The sequence below is a fragment of the Dipodomys spectabilis genome, unplaced genomic scaffold (assembly GCF_019054845.1).
Source record: "Dipodomys spectabilis isolate Male_0828 unplaced genomic scaffold, ASM1905484v1 ptg000175l, whole genome shotgun sequence".
In the NCBI taxonomy this organism is placed as follows: Eukaryota; Metazoa; Chordata; class Mammalia; order Rodentia; family Heteromyidae; genus Dipodomys; species Dipodomys spectabilis.
This window is the reverse complement of record NW_024870852.1, coordinates 5,624,778-5,644,816: the sequence shown is the minus strand read 5'-3', so window position 1 is coordinate 5,644,816 and position 20,039 is coordinate 5,624,778. Positions and strand designations below refer to the sequence as shown.

Genomic DNA, 20,039 nt, shown 5'->3' with positions numbered 1-20,039 from the left:
TCCAGGTCGCTTCCGGGAGCCTCAGCTGGATTTCCTGATTGGCTACAATCCTCATCTTCCCGCCTACCCGCCCTGCTTCCGGGAGCGGAAGTTGCGTCACAGAAGCGCCCAAAAAGAATTGAGAGGGAAACTTAACGGTGGCTGAGCTTGTTTGGGTTGTCTGCGCTCCCGAGCACCGGTCTGGGCCGCGAGGGGGAAAGACCGAAGCGTCCAGCAGTGTTGCTACGGGAGGGACCTGGTCCTGCTCGGGGACTTCCGGAGAGCCGCGGCTGGGAAAACCGCCAGACTTGCCTGGGGTCAGCTGAGGCGCTGGCGTCTCTGCGACGCCCCCCCCCCCTCCCGGTGGGAGGCCGAGTGCGGGCCGACGGATTGGCGCGTACCCCAGAACTCGCCCGGGTCGTCCACTGGGAGAGCTTGGGGACCTCTTTTCCATGCAAGTAATAGTGGAGGCTAAGGAGACACAGACAAAGCAGGCTATTTAAGGAAGCCCGGCGGGCCTCCGGAGGGCCCCTCTCCTCCAGTTCTGTCTCCCTACAAACAGGGTCCCCTTCATAGTTAGCGTTGCCAGTGCAACGCCTCAGCTTGGGAATCTGAAGACAGACCTGTGACTCTATAATCAACAAGACAACTCGTCTGCATTTTCGTTTTGCTTGTGAAATAGCGTTTCACTATGTAGTCCACACTGGCCTCGAGCCCGTCATGCTCGAGACAAGAGTCCTGTCCCTAATTGTGAACTTTTAATGATTTCTTAACCGAATTCCTTTAAGGATTCAGACAGACTTTCATGTGACGAATAGCACTACACAGTATGAATCAAGTGATTTATATCCACCCTACATGAGTTTTCTTTTTCAAATAATTCCTTTTGAGAATAGTGTTGGGTTTACAGAAAATAAATGTGATGCTGAAGGACCGATTATATAAGGAGCTATGATAATTTTTCCCTAGTGTCTTACAGGTTAGGTTTATGTTAAGCCAATTCTCCCTATATTTCGCCACTACAAACAAGTCATCATAGAGTTAATTACAGTCAATCTGTATCATGGTAACCTTGAAAACTGGTACAAATGCAGTATCTTAAATTTTTTTTTTTATTCCACCAACACTTAGAATAAGCTTACTTGAGCATCTATGATACCTCTTAAAAAGAGATGAGAATTAAAGGAATAACTGCAGAAAATTTGAATTATACAGTTGTATACAACTTTTGCAAACCCGTATGCTAATCTCAAACATGGCATACATTGATTTCCCCCCCTTTTTAACTATATAAACACTCCCCCCCCCCAATACAGAGATTTGAACCTCAGGACTTTGTGCTTTCCCAGATTTTTCTGCTTTAGTTCTTTTTCAGATAGAGTCTTGCACTTTTGATGCAAGACTAAAGAGGCTAGTGCAAAGACCAAGAGGCTGGTGCAAGCTCGCCTCTTGACTGAGGTCCTCCTTTCACATAGCTGACTTGTTTGTTTGTTGAGTTAGGGTCATATTAACTCATCCTGAGGGTCTCCATCTTTGCCTCCTCTGTACCTGGGATTACAGGTGTGAGCCACTACACTCACATTAATAAATTTAAGAGCACTACAGTTTTGATGAAGTTCCCTCTCATCCCCTTATACCTTTCAGAAGACATGAATGGAGGGTATCGAGGCAGAGGATTTGGACGAGGACGATTTCAAAGCTGGAAAAAAGGAAGAGGTGGTGGGAATGTTTCAGGAAAATGGAGAGAAAGAGAACACAGACCTGATCTGAATAAAACTGTGGGAAAACATTCTCCTGGTAGGTGAGGTCAATGATGGTGAATATATTTTCTTTCGTGAAAGTAGTAATTCATTCCTAGCAGCCTAGGCAGTTTAACTGAAAGTTCAGTCTAACTCAGTTGATGTCACACCTGAGCAAGTATTTAAAAGTTAATACTCAAAATAATTTAAATGCTTTATCTCATATACGATGCTTGTTGAAAGGACAAAAATTGGGGGAAATATGCTTTTACAATTTAATTTTATTAATTTAATTTTTTTTCAGGGCAAACTCCACAGCCTTTACAGCAGTCAACATTGGATCAGTTCATACCATATAAAGGCTGGAAGCTTTATTTCTCTGAAGGTGGGTTAAAAGTGCAAAAATAACATCCGTTTTGTATTTCCTCAACTTACCTTTGAATGTTGCATCTTATGTTACTATAGTTTGACTATATTCCTTAATCTTCCAAACAAATCATGTTCATATCAAAGAGCATAGGTTTTTTTTTTTTGTTGTTGTTGTTGTTCTTTTTTGCATCAGGAGAACAGAAATCATGCTAGGTATTTCAAAAAAAGGTATTTAATATAGAGAAGAAGAAAGGTAACTTTTAGGTAACCTCCCAGAAAGCAGAAACTTCAAGAATCAGTAGTCCTAGGGTTGGAGGCATGGCTCCATTGGTAGAGTGCTAGCCAGTGAGTGAAAGGAGCAGGTACAGAGTTTGAGTCTTGGTCTGAGACTTAAAAAAAAAGTCTTGAAGTTAACTCTCTATGATTGAGAGAACAAAGGAATTGCTGAGGTTACCAAAGTCTAGGAATTCACAGGTGGAAACATAGCATAGCTGTGCCTGAAAGGTGTGCTAGACCACTGAGGGGAATGAAGGTGGTTGTAACAGGGAATGACTCAGGTATTGCTTGCACCTGGAAGCTAGAACTACAGCTACAGAGATGCTGAAAAGAATTAAAATGAGAACAAATTCTACACGTTTCCTGCCCCCTCCACTCTAGAGCACCTTTAAATGGCAGAACTTAATGATAATAGAGAGCAGACTTCAGTCATCACATAGAAGGAAGCAATGAGAGACTAGGGGTCTAGAGCAAGTAACCAGCACTGGTTTACATAGAAGCACTGTTAAGGACTTAAGAGCATCGGCCAGGGGCTGGGAAGGTGGCTCAGTGGTGGAGTGCTTGCCTTGCATGCATGAGGCCCTGGGTTTGATTCCTCAGCACCACATAAGCAGAAAAAGCTGGAAGTGGTGCTGTGGCTCGAGTTGCCACTAGAGCTCTAGCCTTGAGCTGAAGAGCTGAGGGACAGTCTCAAGCCCAGAGTTCAAGCCCCACGAAAGGCAAAAACAAAAAACACTGGCCCATATCATATATCTGCCTAGGTGAATGCTCTCATAGTGTCTATGTCTCTTAAGAGGTATGTGTTTTATTTTTGTTAGGGTGTGTGTGTGTGTGTGTGTGTGTGTGTGTGTGTGTGTGTGTGTGTGTGTGTGTGTGTGTGTGTGTGTGTGTGTGTGTGTGTGTGTGTGTGTGTGTGTGCGCGTGCGTGTGTGTGTGCGCGCGCGCGCGCGTGCATGTGCACAGAATCCCATATTAGGCACTCAGTATTCTTTGAATTGGGAGTCTTTTTCTGTTAAATAACAGGTGTATTTAATAGATGATCTTTTGTTGCTTTAGGACACATCAATCACCAATATTTGCATTATTCCCCTAATAGTTGGACTGGTGTTCGGCTTGACCTAGCTATAATAGCAAACTACTTCATTGTACAATTTTTCTGTAAAAGGACATTTTGAAAATACAGATTAGGATGTTAAAAAAGTAACTTTAGGCCATTTGTCAGTGGCTCATGCTTGTAATCCTAGCTACTCAGGAGGCTGAGATCTGAGGATCATGGTTCAAAGCCAGCTGAGGCAGGAAAGTCTCTGAGACTTTCCAATTCACCAGAAAACTGGGAGTGGTGCTGTGGCTCAAGTGGTAGAGTACTCACTTTGAGCTGAAGAGCTCAAGGATAGTGCCCAGGCCCAAAGTTCCAGCTCCACAACCAACAAAACAAAACAAAAAACTAGCTTTAGGGTTTGAGGGGCAATTTAGACTAGTAGAATTCATTTTGCAATGACTATGATATCTTAATTCTTTCAGAGTAAAAGTTTAGACCATGTGATTAGCTTTTACTTAATTATGATTTTTCATTATTAAGCTTCTTGTATGTTGTTTGAACTGGTATGTACTTATGAACTTAATACTCAATACAGGGGCTGGGAAGGTGGCTCAGTGGTAGAGTGCTTGCCTTGCATGCCTGAGGCCCTGGGTTCGATTCCTCAGCACCACATAAGCAAAAAGAAAAAAACCTGAAGTGGCACTGTGGCTCAAGTGGTAGAGCGCTAGCCTTGAGCTGAAGAGCTGAGGGACAGCGCCCTGGCCCAGAGTTCAGGCCCCACGACTGGACTCAAAAAAAAAAAAAAAAGACTCAAAGTTACCCCGATATTGGGACTTCTAACAGATACTTCCTATCTACATTTCAGATTATGTGGACTTCATCTTGTTTTAAAATCTTGAGTATGTATTCACACCAGTTCTTACCTAATGTCCAGGATAAAATGCTACCCCATTTATAGTGATTCTATTGTCTCATGAATATTAGCTTGTACAAATATGCTTGTTAATGCTAATGCCGTGTTTGTTGGGTTAGTTTACAGTGATAGCTCTCCTTTTATTGAGAAGATTCAAGCGTTTGAAAATTTTTTCATGAGACGTATTGATTTATATGATAAGGTAAGATTCTTCTTCAACAAAGCTACCAGTCTACCATTATGTGTCGTTTAATTGAACAGTATATGTGACATGCTGGTGGTTATGATCATACACACTGATGTTAGACTGTTCAGATCCCATCTCTGCCATTTACCTTCAGTGTGCACTTTGGTGAGTTACTTTTCTGTGCCTCAGTTTTCTCATCTATCTGTTGGAGATAGTACAATAGTAGAGGTTTGTTAAAAGGCATAATAAGTCAATATATTTTAAATGTTAAGACAATACTTGGCACAAAGCTTATATAGTACTTAAGCATTAGAACTATATAAATGTTACTTGCTTTCTCAGAATGTACAATTGAATGTTAAGTTGTGATAATTGACTCCATAAAAGCAGTTGTTACTTTCAAGCTTTAATCTTTTATAGGATGAAATAGAAAGAAAGGGAAGTATTTTGGTGGATTTTAAAGATTTGACAAAAGAAGATGAAGTATTAAATATAGCAAATGAACTAAAGGATGCACCTGAGAAAACTTTGGCTTGCATGGGTCTGGCAATACATCAGGTAAGTATTTTGTGTAGACTTACGTTAGAATTTTCTTTTTATTCAGTAGTTGTACAAAGAGGTTGTAATTCCATAACTCATGAGTACAATGCTTCTTGATCAGTGCCACCTCTTTGATTGCTCTCCCTCATTATTTCCCCTCCCATCTCTACCCTCAAGTTCTATAGTTCAATTTTTACGTAATGTACATTGTATTTAATGTCTGCATTTTCTCACCCTTCCTTCCTCCTTTCATGTGCTCTGTTAGAATTTTAATGGATGATTTTTATAGTATCAGTGCTTTATGGCGGTACATAGCTTTGCTTGGAGCTAGTGACTCATGGCTCATACCTGTAATTCTACTTACTCAGGAGACTGAGATAGGACAGTCACTGTCAAAGCCAGTAGACAGAGCTAAGAGACTCATCTCTAATCAGCAAAAAGCCAGAAGTGGAGGTACAGCTCAAGTGGTAGAATGCCAGCCTTAAGTGAAAAAGTGAAGGAAGAGCATAAGGCCCTGAGTTCAAGCACACACACTCATACACAGTAATTATCTTTGGCTATGATGTTGGCTAGAACTGAGGGATTGCAGGCTTGTCCTAAAAGATACTCTTCATTTAGTAAACAATAGCTTACCTAAATATAACATTACTAGGAACCTACTTGAATTAATCTCACTAAAAATCATGCAGGAATTAGTTGGGTTTCAATGGCCTAACTAGTCACAAGACTGAGATCTGAGGATTACAGTTTGAAGTCAGCCTTTGAAGAAAAGTTCACGAGACTCTTATCTCTCAATAAACTACAAAAAGACAAAAGTGGAGCTGTGGCTCAAGTGGTAAATCATTAGCCTTGATCAACAGAAGCTCAGGGACAGGGCCTAGACCCTGAGTTCAAGCCCCAGAATGAGTGAGGGGAAAAAAAAGTCCATTCAGGAATTAAACCCTGTTTTCGAAGAGCTGTCTGTTTCATAGGGAAGATAAGACAAAGCATCACAGTGTTTCCAGTTATGAACTTGGAGCAAAGAGGACATTATTTCCTGAGTGTCCCATATATAAAATTGTAACAATAAGTTTCTGTGCCTGCCTTTATGTCATGGTCATTGACAACATATGAGACATTTTTTAAAAAAAGAACAACGTGGTAAATTCTTCAAGATAGTGAATCTCAGGACAGGCACAGAGAAAGTACAGGGTGCATTCAGAGAAAGAGTTGGGTTTCTGATAGTTCTTGAGGATAACTAGAATTTCGACACAGCAGGGGAGGTAAGAATATCTCGATGCATACAGAGGTGTATATTGTTAAACCTAAACTCGGAATCTTGCTTGTTGTTTTCAGATACATATCATTTATTTATTATTTCTCCGTAGCTAAATAAATTCTTCTATATTTTTCTTCTTTTTTTTTCATCCAGGCTGACCTGGAACTTGCTCTTCTCCTACCTTATCCTCTTAGGTGCTGAGATTACAAGTGTGTACCACTGCATCTGGCTCTGCTTTAGGGGCCTTTTTTCCCCTCCCTACTCTGGGTCTTGAACTCAAGGCCTGGGCACTGTCCTTGAGCTTCAGGCTAGTTATCTACCACTTGAGCCACAGCACCACTTCTATCTTTTTCTGAGTAGTTTATTGGAGATAAGAGTCACTTATGGGCTTTCCTGCCCAGGCTGGCTTCAAACCATGATCCTTAGGTCTCAGCCTCAAATAGCTGGGATTACAGGCATGAGCCACTGGCGCCCAGCTTTATTCATATGCTTTTGATTCTTTGTTGAAAAAATTTTGATTAAATTTATGTAAATATCTGTCCTGTTTAGATATTGACTAAGGACCTGGAAAGACATGCAGCAGAATTACAAGCCCAAGAAGGATTGCCTAGTGATGGAGAAACAATGGTAAATGTGCCGCACATTTATGCAAGGTAAGAAACCTGCTATTGTTACTTAGAATAGGGCCTTGAAGGCTATTTCAGAATAACCTCATTTTACAAAGACAAGGCAGTGAATAAAAATGGTATGTGTTCTTTGTCAATTTCATTATCATACCAAAGTAAACTCACTGATACTCAAAGAAAAATGATGGGAATCCATATGTTCTGCCCAAATAAGTTGATTTCCCAACCTAGAAGTTTTTGCAAACACTGGTTACAGTGTATTATTACCAAGATTGATACACGGAGGGACATGTGTATTTTGTTAAATTATTAGGTTTTTATTGGACCCAAGGGATTAAATGAAATTATTTTTCTTGAATTCCTCTTTATTTTTATTTTTTTTATTTTTTTCAATTGTGGGGCTTAAACTGTTTAGGGCCTTAGGTGCCGTCCCTGAACTTTTGTGCTCAAGGTTAGTGCTTTTGTGCTCAAGGCTAGTGCTTTTGTGCTCAAGGCTATCATTCTACATCACTTTGAGCCATAGTACCACTTCTGATTTTCTGGTGGTTAATTAGAAATAAGTCTAAAAGACTTTCCTGCTTGGGCTGGCTTTTGAACCGTGATCCTCAGATCTCAGCCTCCTGAATAGCTAGGATTACAGAGGTGAGCCACCAGCACTCAGCTCTCTTTTTTATATTTTGAGATTGTAAATTCACTGAGATAAATAAGAAAATCATCAAGGTTTTCTTTTTCTTTTCCAAATTTTGTAGAATTTGCATTAGTTTTGTCTAAAGAATTAAAACTAGGTTTTGTTTGTTTTTTTTTGACATTCTCCTTTTCTTTGCTTTCCCACTTTTCCATAGATAGATAGTGACCTATGCATTAAGAAAAGGTGATTTAGCCAGGTGCCAGTCCTAGCTATTCAGGAGGCTGAGATCTGAGGATCGAAGTTCAAAGCCAAACCGAACAGGAAAAGTCCATGAGACTCTTATCTCCAATAAGCTACTCCGAAAACCGGAAGTGGTACTGTGGCTCAAATAGTAGAGCTCTAGCTTTGAGCTGAAGAGCTGAAGGATAGTACCCAGGCCCAGAGTTCAAGCCCCACTACCGACAAAAAAGAAACGGAAATTTAGTACATAGATTTTTAAATTTTATTTTTATTTAAACTTAATGTTTTTGTTCCCATACGAGGGCTTAAACTCAGGATCTAGGCACTCTCCCTTAGTTTTTTGCTCAAGGCTTACACACCACCACTTGTCTCACCTCCACATGTGGCTTTTTATTGCTTAATTGGAGATACAAGTCTCATGGACTTTCTGCCTGAGCTGACTTCAAACTGTGTTCCTCAGATCTCAGCCTCCTGAGTAACAGGTGTGAGCCACCAGTGCCTGGCTTATTTTTGTGTGTTAGTTTATTTTTTGTCTGTCATGGGGCTTGAACTCAGTGCCTTGTTACTGTCCCCGAGCTCTTTTGTTCAAGGCTAACACTCTACCACTTGAGACACAGTGCCACTTTCAATTTTCTATTGGTTTATTGGAGATAAAAGTCTCTCAGACTTTCCTACATGGGCTAGCTTCAAACCATGATTCTCAGATCTCAGCCTCCAGAATAGCTAAGATTATAGGCTGAGCCACTCAAGCCTGGCTCATTTTTATTTTTAAGAATAGTTTTAATTCTTTTGAGCTTTGATATAGAAAGGGAAAATATGGTTTGAGAATTTCACAATTGTTCCTAAAAGAAACTTGTAAAAAAAGATCTCAGAGATTGTTCATGTAAACTTATAGACAAATATGTTCCTTTCTTATTTTTAGGGTATACAACTATGAGCCCTTGACACACCTCAAGAATATCCGTGCAAATTACTATGGAAAATACATTGCACTAAGAGGAACAGTGGTTCGAGTCAGTAATATAAAGCCTCTTTGCACAAAGATGGCTTTTCTTTGCTCTGCGTGTGGAGAGGTTCAGAGTGTTTCTCTTCCAGATGGAAAATATAATCTTCCCACAAAGGTTAAGTGTTTTTTAACTGCCTCATTATCATGATAACACAGGCAAATCAATTTACAGGGATTACTGTTGTTTTGTTTTGTGACAGTCTTCAACCTTGAACTCAAGGCCTGAGCACTGTTCCTGAACTATTTTGCTCTAGGCTAGTATTCTAGTATTCTGCTTGAATCACAGGTGGATGTACAGCCTTTTTTTTTTTTCCTGTTTTAAATTGGAGGTAAGAGTCTCCTCCTTTCCTGCCAGACTAGATTTGAACCACCATTGGCAGATTTCAGCCTCTTGAGTAGCCAGATTACAGGCATGAGTCACTGGTGCCCAGCTAGGGACCACTTTTTTTGTTGTTGTTGTTGGTTGTGGGGCTTGAACTCTGGGCCTGGGCACCGTCCCTCAGCTCTTCAGCTCAGGGCTACCACTTGAGCCACAGTACCACTTCCCGTTTTCTGGTGGCTTATAAGAGTCTCAGGGGCTTTCCTTCTTGGGCTGGCTTTGAACCGTGATCCTCAGATTTCAGTGTGAGCCACCAGTGCCCCGGCTTAGGGATCACTTCTTAATGTTTCTAAAAACAATATTTTCTTTTTACTTTATGACCTACTTCAGAATACAAGAGGAAATATTGAAGTAAAAAGCATTCCTTTACCCATTGCCCAGAATTTTTTTTAGCTCTAGATAGATTTTTTTTTTTTTTGTACTGGCCTGGGACTTGAACTCGAGACCTAGGCTATGTTCTTGAGATTTTTTTTTTTGCTCAAGATTAGTGCTCTCTGACTGGAGTCCCAGTTCCACTTCTGGCGTTTTTGCTGGTTAATTGGAGAAAAGAGTCTCATGTACTTTCCTGTTCAGGCTAGCTTTAACCTACAATCCTCAGACCTCAGCCTCCTGGGAGCTAGGACTCTAGACAATCAGCCAACTGTGCCTGGCTTTAGATAGATTAAAAAAAAAAAAAAGTTCCTTAAGTTAGATAATGAGTACATTTCTTTTTTGGACAATGTCATCCCTTCCTTTGCTTTCTCCTAGTTTTCCCCTATATCCTCTGTCTAATCTAGAGAGATTTTTTTTTCCTTTATTGAGATTAAGATTACGTAAATTTCACAATATTGGGATAGTGATACTTAGTTAAAGTCACAAACACATTTTAACAAAACTTCACGAGGCACATTGTCATTATCATAGTCTGTAATGCTTATGGACTCTACGGCTATTTTTTCCAAATTCGGTGATATGTACATTTCTTTCCTTTTGCTTAGTGTAAGCTGTTCCCTCTGTCTCATTCCCTCCCTCCCATTGCTGCCCTTGAGTTTCTAGATAGATTTTTAAAGATACAATGCATTAGTTTCTTTGCTTGTACCATCCCAGAGTCTGTCATTATCCTGCATTGTTCATCTTTCCCTTCATATATCTTAGTTTTTACTTAACAGGTATATTGAAAGCTTTCTTTCTTTTATTCTTTCCACCTTTTGGAAATGATGGGTTTTTTGTTCTAAATTTTCAAAGAATAAAGTACAGAGAATAATATAAATAATATCTGTGTATCCACCATGATAGGCAGGCAGATAATAACATTTCATTATTTTAGCTTAATTTTTTAACAAAAATATAAGGTTTAAAAGTTTATTTTTGTGGTACTGGGGCATGAACTTGAGATCTTATGCTTGCTAGGCTGGCACTGTATCACTTGAATCACATCTCCAGCTCTGGTTTTTGTTGGTTATTTTGGAGATGGAGTCTAGTAAATGTTTCTACCTGGGCTAGCCTTGAACCACAATCCTTCAGATCTCAGCATCACTCTGTTACATTTTGCTGGTTACAGAATGAATCACCAGTCTGCCCCAGATTTCAAGAGAAGGAATTAGAGTCCATCTCTTGATAGGGGAGCAGCAAGTTTCTAGAAAGGGGGAAATACATTGCAGTGATATTTGGAATACACAGTCTACCACAATATCTGGGTTTTTAAATGCATATGGAGGTCTAAACACCAGAACACAGTTGATTTATATTCTGAGGACTGCCTATTCAGTACAGTATATATACCATACAAACAATATAAAAAAGATACTATTAATGGTGGTCTAAGAAAGCTTGTGTGTGTGTGTGTGTGTGTGTGTGTGTTTAAACTCAGGGCCTGGGCACTGTCCCTGAGCCTCTTAGTGCTCAAGGCTAGCATTCTACCACTTGAGCCACCGTGCCACTCCTGGCTTTTTCTGTTTATGTGGTATTGAGGAATCGAACCCAGGGCTTTATGCATGCTAAGCAAGCACTCCACCACTAAGCCACATTTCCAGCCCCTAAGAAAGCCTTTTGAAAAGGAGAGAATTGGGCTGGAATATGTAGGATTGAAGGAGAGGGGGGCCTTCAAGGAGCCCAAGGAATGAGAGAGTGCATGAGCACAGAGGAAGGAATGAATATACAGGGAGGCTTGCATGTCCATAGCAAACAGAATAAGAGTAGGAAGTAAAAGGACCAGCAAGAAAAGTACCTTGGAAACTTGTGATTCCCATCTATTCCAGGAAAAAAACAGAAAGTCATTACAGTTCTTGATGGATCTTACTTTAGTGAAGTATTCTGAATTGAATTTTCCTATAATGTGACTATAATATCAAACTCTGAATGTGAATTACTCTTGTTGCAGTGTCCTGTGCCTGAATGTCATGGGAAGTCATTTGTTCCTCTACATAGCTCACCTCTCACAGTTACAATGGACTGGCAGTCTATTAAGTAAGCAAACTACTGTTAAATAAAAGGGAGGTTTACGATTCTCATACTGCTGAGTAAATCTGTAATTTTGCTATGTTACATATATACCATATTACACTGTTAAAATGATAGATGGTTATTAGATGAGGATGAGTCATAATAATTATGTGTGTTTGAAATTTATTCTCTATTGGGTCCCAGAAAAGATGTTACATACTTTTATTGTTGTTGTTGGTCGTAGAGTTTGAGATAATGAGCTGGGTACTGTCCCTGAGCTTTTTCACTCAAGGCTAGCACTCTACCACTTTGAGTCACAGCTCCACTTTTGGTTTTTGGGTGGTTGGTTGAGATAAGTGTCTCACAGACTTTCCTGCCTAGGCTGGCTTTGAACCGTGATCCTCAGATCTCAGCCACCTGAGTAGTTAGAATTACAGGCATAGGCCACTGTGCCCAGCTTGTTACATACTTTCCCAAGAGTTAGTAATCTAGACATGTGCCATTCTGAGAATTTACTTTGCCCTATATGAGTTGAAAGAGAATTGAAGGAAGGAAATTGAGGGGCAGAGTTTGAGATTATGCAGGTTGGATGGATGTGGTACCTGGCCAAGCCCTCAGGAGTACTGGGAGATATACTAGATTATAAAATTTCGACAATTTCAAAGTTAATATTTTGATGTTCAGTGTTTATACTTACATTCATTAGTTAAATATATAAAATACTTTTATTTTTTATTTTTTATTTTTTTATTATTATTTTTTTTGTAGCTCATGGGTCTGAACTCTGGGACTGGGCACTGTCCCTCAGCTCTTCAGTTCAAGGTTAGCGTTCTACCACTTGAGCCACAGCGCCAGTTTGAGCTTTTTCTGTGTATGTGGTGCTGAGGAATTGAACCCAGGGTCTCATGCATGCAAGCACTCTACCACCGAGCCACCTTCCCAGCTCATAAAGAATATATTTTAATGTTACCTGTGTAGTATTCTGATTTCCCAGTAAGATATGTCAGCACTCAGTCAATCTGGCTGGAAGCCTTTTTCTAGCCATAAGGTGACTGTCTCCAGCTAGCAGAGCTTTGGAGAACAGGCCTGTTTGTTTTTCATGGAGGATTTTTATAGGAAGGGGTTACACTCAGGTGATGTTTGCCAAAGCAAGCAAGCAAAGTTACATAAACAAACTATAGTCTTGAGTCACAAAAGCATAAGCAAAACAATCTTGACTTGGTCAGCATGACTGATACTATCAATACTATTGATACTTGATTACAAAAAGTCAAAGCATATCCTTGGATTACAGAAGTTAAAATACAACTTTGGGTAGGGGTAGTCTGTTTTACAGAAATGATTTTTATTATAAGCTTCTGACTAATACAGCAACTCAATACAGCTGGTGATAAGCCTCAGGATTGTCAGTGGCCTTCAGCAAAGTTTGTGGTAAACTGTAAAGCTTCCAGCTTGGTAAACTTGGGTGAGGGAGAGTTGTATCCTTTTTAGCAAGGATGGAAAAGGCTGTTTGACCTGGAGTTTCTCTGTACAGAGGGACTCTGCCTCTGCCTTTAATATTTGTCCCTATTTTTAATAATAATTTTGGTCTCTCTGATTTCACATTTCACAATCTAAAAATGGTTTTAAAAGTTCAGTTAGTGTGGAAAGTAACAGTTACCATAGTTTCCTGTTACTTTATTAAATATAGATAAGGTCTTTTTCCTTGATGTTAGTGTATCCACTCTTACGTGAGTTGAGGACATCAGAGAGATGTGTTTGCTTTCATGTCTTCTAATTCAAGAGTTTCTCAGTTTTGATGTTACCTTAAATTGTTAAAGAATATATTGTTTTCCAATTTTAGTTGTCTCTCAGCTTTGTTTATAGGTTATGTCTAGCAAAAATCACAAATGGTATTTACAATTTTATAATAATGTAAATGTTGTTTGACAAAGAACTAAGTAAAAGGAAATAACTGTCAAGAAAAGGAGACATAATTTATATCACTAGGTGGTTTGGTTTTGTTGTTTCTTTTTCTTTCCTTTTTTTTTAGTCAGTTGTAGGGCTTGAACTCAGGGCCTGGGCACTGTCCCTGAGCTCTTTTGCTCCAGGCTAGCACTCCACCATGTTGAACTATAGATCTACTTTCAGTTTTTGAGTGGTTAATTGGAGAAAAGAGTCTCATGAGGATTTTCTACCCAGGCTGGCTTCAAACCATGATCCTCAGATCTCAGCCTCCTGAATAGCTGGGATTATAGGTGTGAGCCACTGATACGTGGCTGTTTTTGTTGTTTCTTTTTCTTTTTATGTGTATAAACTTGTGTATATATATATATTTATTTATATTTATTGTAAAGGCAGTGTACAGAGGGGTTACAGTTACATAAGTCAGATAATGAATACATTTCTTTTTGAACAATGTCACCCCTACCCTCGCCCTCTTCCAGTTTTTCCCTCCTGTCCCCACCTACAAGATGTATATTTCATTTTCAACTAAGTGTCTAGTGAGTATCACTGCTGCATTTGTTTACCTTAGTCCCTCCATTTCTGTGCTTCCACTTATTCTCTCAAAGACAGATAAACTAACAAACTGGAAAAAAGGTAAAGAAAACAAAAACAGCAACAATTAACAACCAGGAAACTGGAAGAGGAACTGTGGCTCAAAATGATAGAGCACTAGCCTTGAGCAGTAAAGCTCAGGGGGGCTGGGAAGGTGGCTCAGTGGTAGAGGGCTTTCCTTGCATGCATGAGGCCCTGGGTTCGATTCCTCAGCACCACATAGCAAAAAGAAAAAACCCGGAAGTGGCGCTGTGGCTCAAGTGGTAGAGCACTAGCCTTGAGCTGAAGAGTTCAGGCCCCACAACCGGACCCTCCCCCCCCCCAAAAAAAAACCTAAGTAATCCATTAATTAATGAATATTAAATACTTCTCTACATTTAAAAAAAAAAAAGAAAGAAAGAAAAGCTCAGGGACAGCACCCAGACCCTGAGTTCAAGCCCCACAACTAAACAACAACCACCAAAAAATACTTCCATTATCTACTCCAGATTCCCACAATAGATAGGATATTGGACTGGTATTAAATGATATTGCCAGATGACTCAGCCTAGAACCCCAGGGTGCTCCTGCATTTGGTGCCACCTGATGGCTTATGTCTTCTCTGTCTTCATATCCCTCCATGCAACTATTTATTCTCACAATTATTTATCCTTTGGGGATGAACAGAGCCAGTGCTAAAGTAGACTAATAGTAGGGTAAAAGATATGAACCGGTATGGTCTCAAGAAAACTAGAGAACCTAGTCACCCTAATTCTGAATCTTGTGTCCAGCTGAGACTTTAAGGAATCTCCTTGGTTGATGCTTGCTTGCTTGGCTTGTTGATTAGTGCCTGAAACCAGGATCACAAAAATCTATTCTGTGGAGTGCTTGAGATGGGAAGGTTCTGTTTCCTGGTCCTCTCCTACATTGACCAGTGTCTGGCTGTTTTTGTTGTTTCTTTATGACTTAAATGAAAATGATTTGAGCATCAAAGTCAAATGATCTTACACTCCATTGGCTGTACACCATTATCTATATATTTCAGTGTGCTTCATGTTTGGACTAGAGCACTGTTTAGCACTTTATTTTTCCTAAGGTTTCTAAATGATGATACACCTTCTAATATATACCTTCACTATTTCTATCATGTTTTTCCCATTTGTATTAAGCTCATTTTTTATTTATTTATTTTTTTTAATTTTAAAAATCAATTTTATTAGTGTTCGTTAATGGTCCAAAGGGGTGTTTTTGAGGCATTTCCACATATGCGCATACTGGGGATGGATCGAAGTGACGCCGTGACACCGATGGTGACTCTTCGCTCACCCCTCCCCTTTCACAGATCTTGGTTGGTTTTAGTCGCTGTTCTCAAGAAGCCACATTGGGTATCAGTCATTCATTTCCTCTCAGCCCCTCCTTCTCCCCCCCTGCTGCCTCTCAGATAGAGCCCCCCTTACTTTCTGTCACCGCCGCCACCGCCTCATCATTCTTATTACTACTGAGTGTGCCTTCCATCTACGACCGTGAACATTGTCTTTGTGAGTTTGGTTAAGCTCATTTTTTAAAACTACAATGAAATACTTGAGACTGAGTACTTACAAAGGAAAGACTTTTTTTTTTTTAATGTTTTTCCTCTTTTTTTGGTGCCAATCCTGAACTCAGGGCCTGAGTGTTATCCCTGAGCTCTTTTTGCTCAGGACTAGGGCTCTATCACTTGAGCCATAGCTCCACTTTTGGCTTTTTGGTGGTTAAATGGAGATAAGGGAAGAAATTCAGACTTTCCTGCCCAGGCTGGCTTTGAACTGTGATCCTCAGATCTCAGCCTTCTAAGCAGCTAGGATTACAGGTGTGATTGGCTCACAGTTTTGAAGACTGAAATTCCAAAATAGCATAGCACATATTCTGGCAAGAGCCCCCGTGGCTGCACCAACTTTGTGGCCAATGGTGCCACAACAGTAGAAGGTATGCAGAGAGGAGATCACATGGCAAAACTGGAAGCTAGAGCAGGAGGTAGGTCCTGTCTCTGGGACCAGGCTCCCAACTAATACCCCTTGGGATATACTCAAATCATAAGACGCTTTCAAATATATCTTTTAATACATGGAATTCAGCTTTTGTAGGAGGAAGGGAGAGACTACAAAGGTATCTTTCTGAACTCTACTTGAATCTAGGTCACTTTTTCTCTATACCTACAGCCCTTCTCCATCCTGGGATTTCTTCAGGGCTCTGCTAGAATTAGGCCATCTGTTTTCTTGAACTTTATTTTCTATTTTTGAAGATTCCAATTTTGGTTTTCTAGAGAAATTTTCATGTAAATTTTCTCTTTTAAAAAATTGTTATTATAGCCAGGCGCCGGTGGCTCACACCTGTAATCCTAGCTACTCAGGAGGCTGAGATCTGGGGATCGTGGTTCAAAGCCAGCCGGGGCAGGAAAGACCATGAGACTCCTATCTCCAATAAACCACTAGAAAACTGGAAGTGGTGCTGTAGCTGAAGTGGTAGAATGCTCACCTTGAGCTGAAGAGCTGAGGGACAGCACCCAGGCCCAGAGTTCAAGCCCCATGACCGACAAAAAAAATTTAAAAATTGTTATTATAAAGATAATGTACAGAGGGATTACAGATACATAAGCCAGGTAAAGAGTACATTTGTTTTTGAACAATGTCATCCTTTCCCTTGCACTCTCAAGTAAATTTTCAAAAAATGTGTTTGAGCGGTAAAAATTTTCTGGGTCTATGGGATATCTGGAAATGTCTATTTGTATTTTAGCCTGGGTAAAGGTTTACCTCATTACTCAAGTTTGTTTTGTTTACTTTTCTCTGCTGTTGGTGAGAGAGTTGATGGTCATTCCTTTGAAAGGATTGGACTTTCCCCTTCTGTGTATTCTCTTTATCTGTAGTATTCTGAAACAGTGCATTTAGTCATGGTTTGGTATCCCCTTAACACAGATAGATCCTCTTGTCCTGCACTTATTATCAACTCAAGTCTGGCTGTTTTCTCTTTGGGGTCACATATCAGATGCATCCCTTGCATTATAATAGACCCTTGGAATCTGAAACCATGTACCTGCATGACTTCAAGGAACAACTTAAAATGTCAGGATGCCTGAAGTTCAGTATTCTACTGTATGGTTGCTTGATTCATGTTTCCTGTAAAGCAGTCTAACTTCTGATAAAAAACATGCTACCTTCTGATGAAGCGCACTCTTTGTCACTTAAGCACACTAACATTTTCCTTGCATTTGAAGCATCATTTGCTTTTTGGGTCCGGTCATGGGGCCTGAACTCTGGGCCTGGGCGCTGTCCCTCAGCTCTTCAGCTCAAGGCTAGTGCTCTACCACTTGAGCCACAGCACCACTTCTGGCTTTTTTTATTTTTTGCTTATGTGGTGCTGAGGAATCGAACCCAGGGCCTCATGCATGCAAGGCAAGTGCTCTACCACTGAGCCACCTTCCCAGCCCCATCATTTGCTTTTTGGAAAGCATATTTTCACAAAATGCAGGACATAGGAACACTCAGCAGATCACATGAAACAATGAATGATTCGTGGAACTGACTTAGAGCTTCTCCACATCAGCTGTGCTGTGTAATATGTATGAGAATGTAAAATTATTGTTTGTGAAATTTCTTTTCATTTTTATTTATTTTCTGGCTATGCTTAATCAGAATCACATGTGATAAATCCATGAATAAGGCAGACCAACTATTCTCTCACCCTTTCATTTTCTTTATTCTGTTTTCTAAATTTCTCTGGCTTTTTTGTGTATCTCTTCTATAAATGTTTGACTTTTATATGTTTTTAGTTTTCTGATTTCATGCTCGTTTTTCCTGTAGTTCCTTTAAGCAGCTTGTTTTTATTTTATGATCGCAGCGTTTCTCAAAACAGTTTAAGTGTTCTCCTTCCTGAATTATTGCATTTCATTCTTGAAAGCCTGGTGAGAAATGAGAAGTCGTTTGAAGTAGTTAGGGTAGGTGTCCTTTGCTCTTGTAGGTAGGAGGTTTTCTTCATCAAGCCTCACTTTTTTTTTTTTCAAATTCTTTATTGTGATTAAGTGGTTGCATAATTTCCCAAATTTCACAGTATTGTGGGATAGTGATGCTTAGTTAAAGTCACAAATACATTCTAACTTTCATGGGGAAAATTGTCTGTCATGGTCTATAACATTTATGAGTTTTATGAACTTTGACAATACAGTTATTTCTTCCACATTGGATGATATGTACATTTCCCTCTTTCCCACTCATTCCCTTCCCTCCCATCACTGCCATTGAGTTGTCAAGCTTCACTTTTAAATAAGAAGGAATTCTGACTAATAAAAGTATGTTTTTGAGTTGGTTTGAGCTTCTCGAATACCAAAATGAAGAAACCTTGTTCTGGAGTCCTAAAAGCCTTACTGGACACCTCAGCTCTCCACTTAGAGAGAATAGGTCCATTGCCATAGAAAACTGTTCTAGCCGGTGCCTGTAATCCTAGCTACTCAGAGGCTGAGATCTGAGGATCTCAGTTCAAAGCCAGTTTGAGCAGGAAAGCCCATGAGATTTTTTTTTTTTTTTTTTGTCGGTTGTGGGGCTTGAACTCGGGGCCTGGGCACTATTCCTATGCTCTTCAGCTCAAGGCAAGCACTCTACGGCTTGAGCCACAGCACCACTTCCGGTTTTCTAGTGGTGTATTGGAGATAAGAGTCTCAGGAACTTTTCTTCCTGGGCTGGCTTTGAACGCTGATCCTCAGATCTCAGCTTCCTGAGTAGCTAGGATTATAGGCGTGAGCCAAGGACTGAGCTGTCTGTGAGATTTTGCATTGAGCAAAAGAGCTCAGGGAAAGCTCCTTGGTCCTGATTTCAAGCTTCATGACTGACCAAAACAAGTCATTAACATTTAAATTCCTGATGACATCTGCATGCCCCAAACTTTTCTTCATTTTCACTCTCATTTTTTTTTTTTTGGTGGTCCCTGGAAAGAGGCTAGGCAAATGTACATGTCATGCTGAATTGGAAATGCTATTAAACTTCATTAAAACAAATCTGCCTTTTTTCTAGTTCAGCACCTTGTAAAATGTAGTTAATATGTTGAAGAAGCAACTGAAAATAGCTATTTCTAACTGAACAATCTCAAACTTCCTAGAGTCCAAGAGCTTATGTCTGATGCTCAGCGAGAAGCAGGACGGATTCCACGAACAATAGAATGTGAGCTTGTTCATGACCTTGTGGATAGTTGTGTCCCAGGAGACACCGTGACTGTTACTGGAATTGTCAAAGTCTCAAATGCTGAAGAAGGTATAGTATAACTCCTTCCCCATAGTTGTCTCTCAGCCTTAATCTTTTTTTATCTATAAAGATACTTTTGAATGATTTAGGGAATTCATTATTCCTTATGTAAGATGGAATGTTTTCCTTAAAATAAAGGTTTATTTATATATCATTGTGACTTTCTTTAACATTCTGGTTGAGTCATCATAGGCAAAAATGAAAATACCAATGATTGCATTTAATACTGTGAATTCACAGGTTCTCGAAATAAGAATGACAAGTGCATGTTCCTTTTGTACATCGAAGCAAATTCTGTTAGTAATAGCAAAGGGCAGAAAACCAAGACTTCTGAGGATGGTTGTAATCATGGAACATTGATGGAATTCTCACTTAAAGACCTTTACGCCATTCAAGAGATTCAAGCTGAAGAAAACCTGTTTAAACTCATTGTCAAGTAGGTATTGAGGTTACCTGAAGTTATATTACGTATGTTCATGTTGATGGTGCTCTTGGCTACAAGTAACAAGGACTAATCAAAATAACCAAATCCAGCTTATTACTCATTCTGACATGGCCTTTGTACTAAGAATAAGTTTTGTTTTTAATGTTTGCAAAACATCCAGAGACTATCTCATGACATATGAAATTCAGGTCTCAGTGTCCACACATAAAGATT

General features: G+C 39.8%; 1 protein-coding gene across 3 annotated transcripts in view; it reads left to right on the top strand.

Moving 5' to 3' along the window:
- The first annotated feature begins 136 nt into the window (after window positions 1-136).
- Mcm8 (minichromosome maintenance 8 homologous recombination repair factor) overlaps window positions 137-20,039 on the top strand; it is a 38,850-nt gene continuing 18,947 nt past the window's right edge. Inside the window, exons 1-10 of one of the 3 annotated variants that reach the window (XM_042694414.1) lie at window positions 137-296; window positions 1,624-1,776; window positions 2,023-2,103; window positions 4,435-4,517; window positions 4,923-5,060; window positions 6,850-6,953; window positions 8,717-8,915; window positions 11,539-11,624; window positions 19,239-19,390; window positions 19,622-19,817. In XM_042694414.1, the coding sequence (XP_042550348.1) occupies window positions 1,629-1,776; window positions 2,023-2,103; window positions 4,435-4,517; window positions 4,923-5,060; window positions 6,850-6,953; window positions 8,717-8,915; window positions 11,539-11,624; window positions 19,239-19,390; window positions 19,622-19,817 (1,187 nt within the window). In that variant the 5' untranslated portion in view covers window positions 137-296; window positions 1,624-1,628. Of the gene's footprint in view, window positions 297-337; window positions 434-1,623; window positions 1,781-2,022; window positions 2,104-4,434; window positions 4,518-4,922; window positions 5,061-6,849; window positions 6,954-8,716; window positions 8,916-11,538; window positions 11,625-19,238; window positions 19,391-19,621; window positions 19,818-20,039 lie in introns of those variants that run through there. The other 2 variants (XM_042694415.1, XM_042694416.1) reach the window with 2 other exon arrangements.